Source organism: Phoxinus phoxinus (genome assembly GCF_949152265.1).
Source record: "Phoxinus phoxinus genome assembly, chromosome: 1".
NCBI classification, from domain to species: domain Eukaryota; kingdom Metazoa; phylum Chordata; class Actinopteri; order Cypriniformes; family Leuciscidae; genus Phoxinus; species Phoxinus phoxinus.
The window spans coordinates 28684639-28700556 of record NC_136876.1 but is presented as its reverse complement, the minus strand read 5'-3'; the positions used below and the strand labels follow the sequence as shown (position 1 = coordinate 28700556).

General features: G+C 36.7%; 1 protein-coding gene across 2 annotated transcripts; it reads right to left on the bottom strand.

Annotated features, from left to right (window-relative positions):
- Window positions 1–1971: 1971 nt before the first annotated feature.
- Window positions 1972–10093, bottom strand: pax10 (paired box 10). 2 transcript variants are annotated; one of them, XM_079621080.1, is made up of 10 exons: window positions 10023–10093; window positions 9512–9620; window positions 7077–7242; window positions 6432–6599; window positions 5751–5789; window positions 5564–5646; window positions 5277–5433; window positions 4892–4962; window positions 3404–3548; window positions 1972–3228 (listed from the first exon to the last, which is right to left on the bottom strand). In XM_079621080.1, the coding sequence occupies exons 3-10, from the start codon at window positions 7180–7182 to the stop codon at window positions 3128–3130; spliced, it is 870 nt and encodes a 289-aa protein (XP_079477206.1). In that variant the 5' UTR covers window positions 7183–7242; window positions 9512–9620; window positions 10023–10093; the 3' UTR covers window positions 1972–3127. The 2 variants fall into 2 exon arrangements, with proteins under 2 accessions (XP_079477206.1, XP_079477207.1); XM_079621081.1 differs by lacking the exons at window positions 5751–5789; window positions 10023–10093 and having other exon boundaries at window positions 9512–9629.
- Between the last annotated feature and the right edge of the window lie 5825 nt (window positions 10094–15918).

The following is a 15918-nucleotide window of genomic DNA, read 5'->3' as shown; positions in this document are numbered from 1 at the left end:
ACAGGAAACCTGCAGAGAACTCTCCGAAGAGACACGCACACATACACACACACACACACACACACACACACACACACGCACACGCACGCACACACACACACACACACACGCACACAGAGAGAGGGAGAGAGAGTTTGGTGGACTCTAATGTGGTGCAGAGTTCAAAATGGCTACCCCTCTCATGTATGTTGTGACCGTTAAGGATTTTAAATTGTTCTGATTGTGTATTTTTCTTCTATAAATGGCATTAGATGCTTAGACCCCCAATGACTTAACCTATGTGCCATCTTACTACCAGTACTTTTATTAGTTCTGCCAACCTGCCATCTGCACAATATTTTAGTCATTTTGAATTTAAAAAGAGTATCTGTAATAATGTAATGTTAAGCGAGTTTTACTGAATCCGGAATATTCCTTTACCAAGATCAGTCGGCAGCGTTCATGGCATATATATAGTTGATTACCATTCAAACTAATTTCGGTACTTGCTTTCTTTAATAAATAAAAAAAGAGAAGATAAAATCATAATGGTAATTAACATACAACAATAGAGGTTATGATGAGAGTGAATGGGGCCAAGTTCTGGAGGATTTAAAAGCATATGTGAAGCTTGTAATTTCAATTACCATGTACCTTAATTAAAACTTGTGAGCTGTAAATCTGTTTAAATCATAATTTTTTACAATTATTTTAGGGTTTTAAGATTTGCATGGGGCAGGGTTGTAAAATCAGATAACTTGACTTGGAAATAGTTTGTAAGCAGATTTTCACACTAAAATTATGTTAACAAGGATATTTTCTTTTGGCTTAATTTTTGAAAGAGTCAAAAACATTTAACATTTACAGATTTTCCCCCATTCACTTCCTTTGTAAGTGCCTCACCATAACCCATATATATATATATATATATTTTTAAGAAAAGCAGGGACAAGTAAAAAATTATTTTTGTGGTAATCAACATTATGCCACAAACATTGTCGTTTGAGCTTAACTTGTACTGAATAACCTGGAATATTCTTTTAGACATGTATCAGAGTTTGTATCTGTCACATTCAGCTGTTACAGGAAAGTTAGCATGAGAAACAGAGGATGTGTTTATTCACTTGAGAACCATAGGCCAAGACAGGCAGAGGGCAAGAGATGAACAGATAGAGGGAGGGGTAGAGATGGAGCGATGAGTTTGAGGGAGGAGACCCCATGTTCGCACAAACTAGATAAAAAATGCTCTGATTGGGGACTGGAGGGAGGCCTTATGGGAATAGAAGAGACGTGACTATTACAGTGACCTCTGGTCAAACAGAGAATTTTGCGTGCTTTTGCCCTCACAGTCTCCACAGCTCGTTAACAACGGCCTTAATTAAACTCATCAAGTGTAGTGCACCGGAAATTTGGAGGATACATCTCAGATATGGCCAGAGTCAGACCTCTAAGTGTATCCGTTCCAGTTTCCGGCATTGTGAGTGCCATAGGAAATTCAAGGGCAAACAGCAAACTGATTTTTAAAAGATTTTCATTTGAATCTATCTTTTGGTTAATATACAAATATATAGTTAAGTGGCCGTATTTTCTATGTATATGTTCTGGTATGTGAGATGAAAACATAATCTTATTACATCAAAAGTTATTCATAACTCCTGTACTGTCTGCTTTTGAGTCCCTGTGAGAATAACTTTGTCAGAACATTATTTTCAATGGGTGTGGTAATGTGAGTAACAAAAACAGGAAATCCACCAGCACACAGGCAGGAAATGCTACTGTTCGTTGACAGTAATAAGTAAACACAACCCAAACGGCCGCAAGTGAACCAATTCACCATTACTCTAGAGAAAAATATCAAGATGAGGGGAGACAGACATGCATAAAGTCATAGAAGAATGTTCTGGGATATGCACAAAGAGTAAATACAAATACATAAGAATAAAAAAAAAAAACTTTGCATGATGGAAAACAGACAAATGCATGTTCCTTTTTACTGTAATATTTTTATTTCAATGTTAAGATATTCCACAAAAGGGTTTACACTAAAATGTTCACAATTCTAATAATAAATACAGTAACATTATCACTCTCTCTCTCTCCCTATCTCCCTCTGTTTCTCTCTTTCATATGCACACACATTCAAACATACAAATCTAGTTCATGGGATCTGACAGGGAAAAAAACCTATGAATGTTACAGAGTGGTGAAATAAAGCAAGACGCAAATCACAGTAATGTCCATTTACCAATGTACAGTAATAAATCATTAGTTTAACTTCAGTATATTACACATGATCAGTTGTGTGTTTGATTGTCTTTGCAGCCTTTCACAATAATGTACTTTGATTGTCATCGGCTACATCGATTTATACTCAGTTTTGATCCTTTAAGCTACTTTGTGCAATTGATTGATTGTCAGTGCTTAGCTCGGGTTTAAGTTTGATTGTCATTGGTTTCTCCACGTCAGTGCTATATTATGATGGACTGGAAACTGATAGGCTCATAAAAGACTTCTCAAAATCCATTATTTTCAATACCATTAATTTACACGGTTCAAAAGTTTGGAGTCAGTGGGATTTTCTTTTAAGATATTAATACTTTTTCACAATACACAATGCATCTGTTTTTACTGTATTTGTGATCAAATAAATGCAGCCTTTTCAAAACTATTGATCCCAAACCCCAAACTTTTGAACAGTGGTGTATAACTACAAATGCGGTTTTAAAACATCCTCATTTTGGTCACATGATTGTCATATCACATCATGTCATATTGATTGTAATTGGCAATTAAAAAATACCTTTTTGTTGCATAAACATGAGGCATTTTTAGATGTTTTGTCACCAATATCTGAGAATGTTACCCATGCTATTGTGCTATTGTCTGACATTGTTCTGCTGACTAGGCCTATAAAGGTGCAGGTCAAAAATGCTGGAGTCCATTTTCTCTTCCGCATGTGCAGGTTTGTGATGTCCACATCTTTTTTTTTTTTATATATACAGGATTATGGCTTACATAGTCTGCTTCCCTGATGTGTAAATAATCTAAATAAGTAGGGTTTCCTGATGCATTTTTTTGTTTAATACTTTGCTCAAAGTTGCTGATTGAAGCTCTGCTGGTTTCATCTGACAATGATAAAGTGTGTTGTTTACTGCAGTCTCGTCCAGTACTGACTCAGACCTTGTCCCAGCTCCTGATCGCCGCCTTGAACTACAGTCTGCCCTGCTGCGGAGACACCGGGAAAGAATCCTGGAAGAGACAGAGGGGCTTATCATTGCGTTCTTCACACATATGGCCACTTCTGACGACTTATTTGTAACACAAAAGGAAACCACAAAGCAGCTAAATGACATTCACACCGTGTTTTGCATTACAGTATTCATATGCGGTGTGAGGGTGGAGTATGTTACAAAACTTCACTCACCTGTGTTTGTGCTCACCGTGGGTGGGGGCGGGAGGTGGGGAGAGGTATAGGATGAGGTGTCAAATTTACGAGAAAGAGGGGGAAGGGCCGAAGGAGAAGGAGGTAACATGCAGGAATAAGTTGGAGTGGACTGGGAGGGCAAAGACTAGTGGAGAGGAGAGAAGGGTGAAAAAAGATAAAAGATTAATCTCATTTCATTTATAGTATCAACATATTCATAAATAGACTAATTTGACAGCTTATAATGCAAACAACAACAACAACAACAACAACATAAGTTTAAAAGATTACTCTGAAGTTTTTATGATGGTGTCTTAGATCAATGTGCCACAGTCAAGTCACTGGGTGTGTTGCTATGACGTGATTGAATTTGAAGTCATTAACTAATGCTGATCTGTTTGACTAAAGGGAGGGGATTAATAGAGTAAAACTGACCTGTTGAACTGTAAACCTGCTTTATATGTGCGAGTGTCTATTTTTAGAAACTACAGCAGGCGGTGTACATTCCACAGCAACTCTAGAGGGCGCTACATAAACGATTTTAAATGAGTTTGAATGTCAGGCGGACTCCAAGAACTGCATGGTTTTACCTTGCAGTTGCGTAATAGGTGCGTGTACTCGAACTTCTGTCTGCATTATTTACTATTGTAGAAAGCACTCTCTTTTGCATGTTTTAAAGAAACTAAAAGGCGGATGCTATTATGTTTGAGAGGGCATCATTTTTTAATTAAGACATTAAAAATAAAAGTAGTCTTGAAAGAATACATTTCTGTTTATATTTTACACACAGTAGACTGTACTTTAAAACGGTATTTTTTTAAAATATAAAACTATTTTGAATAAACGCTAACTGCATAGCCTACATTAAAAGTGCAGAGTTTTTTTATTATAATTGTTTAAAACGCCCCTCTTTTTAATTCAGTGAGCTTATTCATGTGGGGATTCGTCAAATCCGTGAGTCTTTTTGAAAGATTCATTATGAGACCTGTACACACAGCCTAATTTGTGAATCGACTGCTCTAATCATGCCTGACTAGAGACAGATCACCCCAAACGAAAATGATTTCCACACCCTCATGTTCCAACACTGTATTACTTTCTTCCTTCTACAGAGCACAAAAGAAGATATTTTGAAGAATGTTGGTAACCAAACAGTTTAGGTGACCATTGACTTACATTGTATGGGGGGGACCCTCTGAAACATTTTTCAAAATACGCTCTCTTATGTTCCACAGAACAATGAAATTCACAGGGTGCGTAAACTGATGATGTAATTTTAATTTGGTGTGAAACCATCACTTTTAATACAGTGGCATTTGTAACATAAAACTCTTGCACGCCACTAGGTGTCAGTATTAGGCAATAATTCATAACAGAAACAAAAATTGCACTTTTAAACACTGATGTAGAATTACAAATATGAGCATTAGGCCATACACCTTGCCTATAAGGTTACTATAGTATACTGCAAAGGAGGTCATAAATTACCTGCATACTGGAGAAGACAGACAGAGAGCTATAGGCTGAGAGAGACGAATCACCCCGACTGTGCATTGAGCCTTATAAGAAAACAGAAGAGGATAGAATCAGCTCATTACTACTACTACTACTACTACTACTACTACTACTACTACTACTGCTGCTGCTTTTGTGTTTATTGATGCTTTGGCAATACTGTAATCATGACAATAAAGAACTTTGACACTGACATTTTAATTGGGGAGTTACAAAGAAAGAGTAACAAACAGGACAAAGTGAAACAAACACCAATGCATGTAAATAGGAGAGAAAACAAAGGAGAAATCTAGCCGTCAATTATTAAGCAAAGCATACATGTGTTAATAGTGTGAAGTGAGTCATTAAAAAGACATACCTGAGCTGTTGCTATGATTGGAGTGATATACAGGGGAGTTAAAGGATGTGCTCAGGGGAGTATGTGTCTGAGAACAGGAACTGGAGCCCCCTGACCTCCTCTGGTTTCTCAGCTTCTCCTCCCTTCTCCACTTAGCTCTCCGATTGGAGAACCATACCTGTCAATCACCCCAATATGGGTCAGTGCATAATGAACAGTGTCTTTCTGTATTGTTTAAAGGCAGTTCAGCATTAACACAATTAAAACTCAAAGCAGATCATTAAAATGCTAAATAGGAACACTATTACCTGAATTCTAGCCTCTGGTAGATCAATCTTTGCTGCCAGTCTCTCTCTAGCAAAGACATCTGGGTAATGAGTCCTTTCAAACTCTGGAAAACAGATGTAATAGACTTTTTAATATTTAAAATATTGAAGGGATAGTTTGTCCAAAAATGTATATTTTGTCATGTCGTTCCAAACCTGCATGACTTACTTTCTTCTGTATACAGAACACAACTTTGGACCCCATTGACTTTCATTGTATGGAAGAAAAAAACAAGTAATTATATATATATTTAAATATCTTATTTTTGTTCCACAGAAGAAAAAGTCATACAGGTTTGCTACAACAATAAGTAAATAATGGGCAATGAGTTTTTTTTTTTTTTTTTTTACAGTAGAGTAAAAGACAAAACATGAAATAATAAGAAAGGATGGAATGCTGCAGAAAATAAATCTGTCATTCACTCACACACAAGCATATCCACAATGTAGGATTGGGATTATTTTGCATGGAAAAATGCCTTTAACAGTGAAAAGCTAATGCCAAATTTAGAATATTAATAAATAACTAAACACATAAACAAAATTCAGTAAGTTTTTCTTAATTCCTTAACAAAAAATTAGGCTTGAGGTTTGTGCGAACCCTGTTATTATCATAACTCTACATTTTTAAAGTAACAATCTATTCTATAGATAAAAATAACTTTTTCATACTGACATCATAACTCTCAATGACACGTTTATGTCCACTCATTGTTATCCTTTTTTTATCTTAAAATTTCAACCCTGTTATCATGATTTACTATAGTAAACGGTCATATGTAAAATATCTATCCTCACTGAGATTATTTTGCACGGAAAGCTCCGTTTGAGCCAGCGCTTTGAGTCACACCTTTCTCCAGGGCATCGATCTGCTCCTGTGTGAAGCTGGTGCGGTTCCTCTGCAGCTTCCTCTTTAGCTGCAGGTGTAGCTGTGACTCGTCCACCTCATCCCTCTCTCCCTGCACCACTCCTTCCCCTGCTCCGGCCATCTGCGCATTCAGATCTTCCACGCAACCATCTGAGAGAAGAGGAGAAAAACATTCAACTTTAGAGAGTCCTGTAAGAGTGCTGCATTTCAGTGTGCAAATGTGTGTGTTATTATATAGACAGAATTGTCTCTTTGAAGATTGTGTAATTCTAGTGCACCGCAGCATCTTGTGTTTGACAGTTTGACCTTATTTGTGTATGTGTGAATGAGCAGCAACTGTATTATGGGCATCTAATTCTGTCTAATGTCTGTTCGCTTTAGTTCCGCCTTCCTGTAATGAAACAGAGGATGTCAAGGCCAGAGACTGCCGTGTTTGTGTGTGGGTGTGGGTGTACATGCATGGCTGATGGTGTAGCTGTTGGCACCCTCTGTTTGTGCTCAGTCAAGTATAAGAATTGCTGGTTCACCCCAAAGCTGACTTCACAAACACTGGCACACACACACAAGCAGTGTACGTTCACATGCTGAGGTGCTAGATACAGAGATAATTCACTAAAGCTCACATACTTGTTCCGTGTTGAGGGGTGATGGTGTCGGCCGGGTGGTACCAATTGTTTGGGCCAGTCCAGTTGGAGCTGTTTTGTAAGTTCAGCATAGTCAGATTCTCATACATAAAATGTCACCTGTGAGAAAACACTGACCCTCTCCTTCTTTCATCCAGACCACTGCAACCCTGAATGAAGGAAAAAATAAGCAAAACTGTGAATTAAGTAAGGCTTTCAGAAATATATATATATTTTTTTTTTTTTTTGCTGATTATGTTGATGTTTTGGGACTGAGAATAAACAGATCTTGGCAATTGTACAAAACGGTGTTTTGTTTCATTTGCATATGGGTAAAAAAGGACTTTAACAATGAATAGTTGTTTAGTTGAAGCTTTTAAAAAGTATTTATTTATGTATTTTTATTCAATATTCTATGATCTATTTTTTGGGCCTCTCCTCAGTCCTTGTATTTCCAACTTCTCATTGCATTATTAGCAACTATGTAATTTTTTTGAAAACAAAATATATGGAAACAAAAGCTAGCATTTTAGCATCTTAATAAAAACCTTAATAAAAAGTTTTATTTTTGTGCCCACTAGTCTCACTCTAAAAAATGCTGGGTTGTTTTAACCCAAATTTGGGTCAAATATGGACAAACCCAGCCGTTGGGTTACATTTTTTAATTAAAAAGGTTAACCCAATGGTTGGGTTTGTCCATATTTAACCCAAATTTGGGTTAAAACAACCCAGCATTCATTTTCCTTTAAGAAGTTAACTTTCCAATGACAAGTTAAAGTCCACAAACTGTTATCCATTTATTGTTTTATGCATATCTTAAAATGTCAGCCCTGTTATTATGATTTTTTAAAAAGTAAACAACTGATAACTTAAAAGTAGTTATAGGCTACATAAAAAATATCATGAAAGGCTTGAAACAGTTAAATGTCAACCCTGTTACCATTCTGAAGGTGAATAGACACAACCCAGCATATATTCAAATGTATGAATTAAGATGGTACAATGCAATTCATTAACACTTAAAACAGTATATGCCCAACAGAATGTTTTTAAATCTCAAAGAAATGTAAAATCTTCATATCAAATTAACATTTAAGGAATGACCCATCTGCTCTTTAAAGTATGGGTCACAATTGTCTTTATCTATCTATCTTTCACACACACACACACACACACACACACACACACACACACACACACACACACACACACACACACACACACAGAGAGAGAGAGAGCGAGTAATTAAGAAGTACAGAACATCTAGTCTGACATCGTCGTACACACACGCATGACTGGAGAGAGTAATACTGTCAACTAATGTTAACAACAATGCAGAGACACACACAAGCTCTACACAACAGAGAGAGACACACTCCTACAAAACAAAGAGATAATTATAGATACACCGCACACAATGGCACACGATCTACGTTTTCAACTACAAACTCGGAATATACAACAAAAAACAGTCATGAAGTCGTGAAGCCACCAACTGAAATGTAAGTGTATCCAGCACCTGCACATCATTTATAAAACACCGTTCAGCTAAATAAATAAATATTGTTGAAGAGTCAGAGGAAAAGTTCTGCATGTAAAACTACCAACATACACAGAAAGGAGGCCGTCGTCATCAATACTGTAGACCTAACCATTAAAGATGACGTAGAAGTGCTTGCATGATAATATTTGCATGGGTTTTGAGAGTACAACATGACCCTCAAAGACAAAAAAAAGAAGATCTAGGACTACTAAACAGACAAATACACAAATGTATGGAAGGAGAAACCAAAAAATAAAGAAGAAGAATTTGCATTACAACTACACTGTACATTCAATTATTTTGTTTAGTAAATAATGCCAACATAACTCCTTGTACAATTCCATATTTTTTAAATAAAATGATTAAATTGTAATTAAATTAAAAAATAAATGTTTTATTTAAATAAAAAAAATATGATTAGAGCTTGAATATGCCCAGGAAATGAACAGTTAAATATTGATATAATCCACATACAGAGGCTCCTTTTATACAACACGTGCTGACATATCTACTATATAATAATATACAATGTTCAATGCATTGATAAAGCATAATAATAAATAATACAATAATGCTGTCATGTATATTGATGTATAGAAAAAAGGTGAAAAAGTTTTCACTATTTGAAATTAATTAATTAAATTAATTGAATGTGACTGTATGACTCTCAGGCCAAGATGAATATAAGCACATTTAAATTATTTACATTTTGCCTTTGGTGGTATCACACAAAATACTCTAGTGTGCAAAACAGAAAATGTCAAAGGTCAAGTCTGCCATAAGCTTTCTACAATTAACCAATCATTTCCCTCAATCTATTTGTTATATCCGATAAAAAAGTCATGTTTCTGTTAATGTCTCAATCGTTGTGTCGGCAGTGAAGGAAGGAGACTCACCTGGTAGATGAATGAATTGTAAAAGTGGTCCACACTTGCTCAGTGTCTCTATCACTTTCTGTTCATCCCTCTCTTCTTCTCTCTGCTCTCTCGCTTTGTTAATGTTAGACTGTGTTCGAGAGAGAGAGAGAGAGAGAGAGAGAGAGAGAGAGAGAGAGAGAGAGAGAGAGAGAGAGAGAGCATGGGAGGAGAGGAAAGAAAGATGGAGAGAGTTAGACAGGGCGAAAGAGAGGAGGCGAGGGAGGGGTAGTGGGCTACAGAGAAATGCATCTGCAGGCACTCTGGTCCTTGAAGCAATGAGGGAGAGAGAGAAAGAGAGAGAGAGGGATGACACACAGAGTCAGTGTCAGTGTCAGGTCTGGACTTAATGCCAGGAAAAGGGGTGATGAAGTGAGAGAGAGAGAGAGGTGGAGGCAAAAAATGACTGAAAAAGAGGAGACGTAAAGCTATTTCTAAAGTCTCACAAAGGCAATTCGCTGTTTGTAGATACGGACTTCCAAAAATGGCTAACCTATAAGAGCTGTGAGAGAGCTTCAGATCATGCACCTGCTCTGTGACGGCCTGCGGCCAGTGGTGGCTTAACCCTCCGCGCTGATGACGTCTACTTTGCTGTTATACTTGGAGTCCTATGAAAATAAGAATTATTTTCCCTTTAGATTCTTTAAATGTTTTTATCTGAAGTAATATAAATCCTGTGTGCTGATATAAATGAAGCATTGACCCATTGATTTTTTATCATTAAGTAGTCAAAAGCTACTCAGACAAGTGACAAATAGCATCTGTTTGGGACTGGAAAAATGTCTGACCTCAACAAATATACAACAAAAAAAGCAATTGTTAAGAATGAATCTCGACAGAATACACAGAAGTCAGGGAATCTTGTCATGCGTAGTTTCAATGCATTATTTCACAATACGCCTTTAACATGAGTAATGTTGCATTTTCAAGTTATAGTTCAGATGTAGTTTTTATATATACACTAGCGTTCAAAAGTTTGGGTCAGTGAGAACTGAAGAAATGAATGCCTTTATTTAGTAAGGACACATTACATTAATAAAAAAAAGTGACAATAAAGGCATTTATAAAGTTACAAACTATTTATATTTCAAATAAACACTCTTTCGAACTTCCTTCATCAAATATTAAGCAGTACAACTGCAATAAATGTTTCTTTAGCAGCAAATCATCATATTAGACTATTTCTGAAGGATCATGTGACACTGGAGACTTGATGCTAGAAGAGTAATGATGCTGAAAATGCCATCACAGGAATGAACAACATTTTAAAATATTCAAATAGAAAAGTTAGTTTTGTAATGATATTGCCTCAATATTAATGTTTTTACTGTATTTTATCAATACTTTATTTTTTATCAAATAAATTCAGCTTTGGTAAGTAGATGAGATGTGTTCTCATCATATAATATTGAAAATGATTTATTTAACTTTAGTATACTTTTTAAGCTTTTAAAATGGCATTGGTGCCTAATGGTGCCCAAAATGAGCATGAGGGTTAAAAGTATTCAAATTTTTTTTATTTAAAACTATTTAAATAATGGTAAACACGGTGAGCAGACCTTTATATTCTTGTATTTTAGATTAAGACACTGAGAACACTTCTCTCATGAGAAGAAAACAAATTCACACAACTTCACACTTGCTAGTATGATTACATGCAAACATGAGTAGACACTTTCAGACCTGCGTGCGAGGGCACACACACACACACACACACACACACACACACACACACACACACACACACACACACACACACACACACACACGTCAGAGTTTATGTTTACCCTCCACTGCACTTTGTCACAATCCCAATGCTATATTTGCATATTTTATTGGATTAACTTTAAAAACCAAAGAGCCTGTGACACGTTAAAATACGAGAGAAAAACCGAGAGGGAGAGAGAGACTTGCCGTTCTTATAAAGGAGACTCATCCAACATTACATACAAGCATGACAATTTTGGTGCTAGTGAATACGAAAGGTTCAACTTAGGGGAAAATTCGAATAAATATGAGACCTCAAATGCTTGAAGAAGGATCAAAGAGGTTTTGTTTTCGTCTTTTGGGTATTAGGACCGATCTTTGAATTATGAAGCATATGTTTTTTTCTTTTCATGCATGCACTGTGAGGCAGTATCTCAACCAGGGGTCCGGGGCCCACTAGCGGGCATCAGCAAACTTTCAGGGCGCCCACAAAAAGTCTTAAAATGATTCAAATGTAAAAAATTTAAAATCTTAACTAAAATGCAAAAATATATAAAAAACACAAGATTACACTGACATGAGTTTATGTGAGGGATAATGTAGAGCGAGGCTAATACAACGCGAAGCGGAGGGGTCTTGAATCAGCCTGAAGGGGTTGTATTCGCTATAACAATCACCTCGCTCTACATTATCCCGCTTATTACATGACTAGCTACCAAATAAATCAATAATTTGACAAAATATTGATTTAAAAAGGAGTTTATTGATTTAAAAACGATTGTATTGCTTCTGCTAAAGAACACCGTGTCCATGGCAACGCTCTGTTTTTCATGGCAACGGTGTGTTATCCTTAGCAGCGGTCTATTATCAAGAAATAACAGACCGCATTCTACATTAGAATTCAACCAAGCCATGTAATAATTATTTTTATTACAACAGAAGTATAGGCAAGAGGGAATGTTGTCTTGGACAAAGGGGAGCCTTGCAGACACTAGGTTTAAATATAGGATATAGGCATTAGGCATTAAATCTAGGGTATTGTGCCCATAAATCGCATTTACTGGTGGGAGTAGATGTACACACATTAAAGAGATCATCGAAAATTTCATCTACAAAACTGAATTTTTATTATAGGTTTCTCACCCTAATGTCTTTCAAAACCTGTGTGACTTCTTCTGTGGAACACAAAGTTTAGCAGAATATTCACACTGCTCTTTTCTATAAAATAAAAGAATAGTGACTGAATGTCAAAGCTATGTGTTACCTTTGAAAACTTTTTTATAATGTGACATAGTTACACGTACATGTACTTGCTAGTAACAACAATAAATTATGCATAACTACAAAAAACTAACCCTAACCCCAGTAAACTCTTAAAGGCTCTTTTTTGACATCTATGAATCCATAATAACATCCATGGAAACTTTCCATTGCACAAAAGGTTTTTTATGTTGTTGTTTTTTACAGTGGTAAAAGGTTCTTTGTTTATTTATTTATTCTTTGGATTATTAAAATCCTCTTCCCACTTAGAGAAATTAGTCCAAGTACAGTGTTAATTAATATTAATCAGTACTTATTTGTGTAGTTACACTGTTTGTCACCTTGAAATAAAGTGTAACCAATGGAATATAGTGCAAGAGTTATGTGGACTACTATTATCTTACTTTTGCTGCTTTTCGGGGGCTTGATGCCCACTGGTCACCATTCATTGTATGGAAAAGAGCAGCTTGAACATTCTGCTAAACATCTCCTTTTGTGTTCCAGAAGAAATAACATCAAACCGGTCTGGAATGACATGAGGAAATGGTGACAGAATGTTCATCTTGGGTTGAACTATCCCTTTAATGTGACAAGCTACATCAGGTTAACAGACACTGCCACGGCACGAACAAAAACACAAGGAGTTTCGTGCAGTACACGCATGATAGCGAAGGAACTGAAACAGAAAGAGAGAAAAAGGGAAGACATAACGAGGCCATGGATGTATCCTTGTAGAAAAAAAACAAGGAAGGGGGACACGGAGGGCATGAAAATGAGAGACAGAGGAGGCGGAGGAGAAGGAGGGTGCCAGCTTTATTTATTTCCGGTTGACAAAACCCTCCGCTCTCTTCCTCTCTCATCCGCCTCCCCCCATACCTACGTCTCCTTCTTTGTCACTCGTTCAGAAGGGATTCATGGAAAAAGACAAATAGACGGAGGATTTGAACTGAAACACAATGGGAGACGAAGAGCCTCTTTTTCCGTGTGGGTCATACTTTTTGAAATAGTTACAAAAATGAAGCAAATGAGAACGGATCCTAATAAAATGTTGGTATTATTTAGTGTCAGCGTGTTGCACAAATGTGACGTTGAGTGCGCGTTTATTATGTGTGCTGGTGTGTGAGCGTACGCTCCTTCAGGGCACATTTTTTCAGTGTCTTGTTAGTTCATCCCTGTCACCCTCTCTCTCTCTCTCTGCTGGGGGGGAGGGGGAAGAGAGGTCACCATAGCAACAATGCCGGGACAAATTAACATCAAGTTCTTAAAAAAACATGTGTACATGTATGAGAGTGCATGTATACGTGGTAAAAGAGTAAGTGTTGTACTTGATATCCTGTGTGTGACGCCAAAATCCGGCAGAGGCACTGATGTTAATGCATCAATTACAAATAATTCATTAGGCCCACAGCCTCTCCATCACTCTGTGTCATCCGTTTGGTTCCAGAGCACTTGTCTTCTTCCTTATTTTGTCGTCTCTGCCCTCCCATTTCCTTTACCGTCTCTCTGTGTTGTTGTGTGCCCCCAGGCTACAGAGTGCCACGTCCTCCCTCTCCCCTCCTCTCTCTCTGGCCCTGTCACCTTCAATTGCTCCATGGTACTAGACACACAGCCACAGGCAAAGAGAGAGAAGAGAGGGGACACACACATACACATACACAGAGAGAGAGAGAGAGAGAGAAAGGGGTGAGGACCGAGGGACGAAGCGCTGTGTGTGTCTGCAGAGAGACAAAGAGGTAAAGAAAGAGGGCAGGTGTGAAAAGTTGCGCAAAAAGATGCGAGGGAGGATGAGGGGTCGAGAGACAACCGAATAAGGAGGCGATAAAGTTGAAGGAGGCATAAGTAGACACAGCTAAGTGGCACTGGTCCTATTATAGCATCCATAGGTGCAAGTATACTCATTGTCTCATAAGCAGGCTAATGTAGTAACTGGATGCGAATGTATGCAGAAAGATATGTTGGTTTCTGCAGAATTTAAGCCCCCTTACTCATAAAGTTATATGCATACCATTCAAAAATGTGGGGTCAGTAAGATTTTCAATTGTTTTTGAAAGAAATGTCTTATTCTCATCATGGCTGCATTTGTTTGATAAAAAATAAATTATAAACAGTGATATTGTGAAATATTTTTACAATTTGAAAAACTGTTTTCTATTTTAATTAGCTTTAAATTTGTATTGATTCCTGTGATGTCAAAGCTGAATTTCCAGCAGTCGTTACTCCAGTCTTTATTGTCACATGATCCATTGTACATGCCTAATATTTTTGTGGAAACTGTAATAAATGTTTTGTTTTTTTCAGGATTCTCTGATCCTGAAAGAACTCCATTTATTTGAAAATGAAATATTTTCTAACTTTATAAATGTTGTTAGTCACTTTTGATCCATTTAATGCATCCTTGCTGAATATTTCTTTTTAGAAAAAAAACAAAACAAATCTTACTGACCCCAAACCTTTAAACAGTAGTGAATGCTGGCCCTTGTGTGTTTGTTCAGGAAATATTTTGGCAAATGTTATTATGCATTAAACTACCAATATTATTATAGAGCCCTCAGTTCAATTTAACACTTTATTCATGTTCAATCTGCAGAATTTGCCCCCAGAAAATGTTTTAACAATCTGCATTTGTCTAGGCCTGCTCAAGACCTTTTTGCTCTACTGGCAAAACATGGCGATAGCAAAACAAAGGTTAAGTTTGATTCCCATGGAATACATTTGCTTTTATTTTATTGCAATATATTTTATGGCATTTTTTTTAATGTATTCTCCTTTGATGTCAAACTGACCACAAACAAATGACTGTTTTGGATGTCATCTTTCTGAAAGTGCATGCCAACTGTGCATAAAAAAAGGATTAAAGCTTTAATAATAACTGTCTACTGTGTAAAAGAGGAAGATTTTCGAAGAAGAAAAATAGGTTAATTTCAAACGCAGCTAATCTTATTATAGGCTATTATGCTCTGGAGCTAACATTAGTATTTCAAAAATGGATGATCTCCGTTATGCTGATTAGAGCACATTAACCCCAAAATCTTTTGATTTTCCAATCGCCACAGATGTATTTATTTGTTTTGAAAACAGAGTAATGTAGAGGGCATTTAAACAAGATACTTAACTTTAAAAACGAGTTTAATAGACTGATTGATGAGACAATGAGAAAAAAAAGTAGGCTATAGACCGAGGACCATGCTATCTCTTCTAAACAAGTGAGGCTCTTTATATGTGTGATCGGACAATGATAAAGGACTTGAGGAAGAGAGTTTCTCAACGATTCTGAAGAAAATCTGTTTTGAGAGGTTGAGGTTGGCAACATTACCTAACTCTTCATGCCTATATCTCGCAAAAAAACAACAACGATTTAACTTTAATTTACTAAACGACATGGGCGCTCAGCACTGTTAAACTAGCTAGTATTTAAAGTGTTA

Bases quoted from the DNA above. Each gene is read 5' to 3' on its own strand.
- pax10 (XM_079621080.1), bottom strand. From the start codon at position 7,182: ATGTATGAGAATCTGACTATGCTGAACTTACAAAACAGCTCCAACTGG. The intron at 5,647-5,750 runs GTAAGTCATGCA...TCTGTTTTCCAG, and splicing joins TGTTCTGTATACAGAAGAAA to AGTTTGAAAGGACTCATTAC. The intron at 3,549-4,891 runs GTAATTTATGAC...CCTCTCCACTAG, and splicing joins CTGTCTTCTCCAGTATGCAG to TCTTTGCCCTCCCAGTCCAC.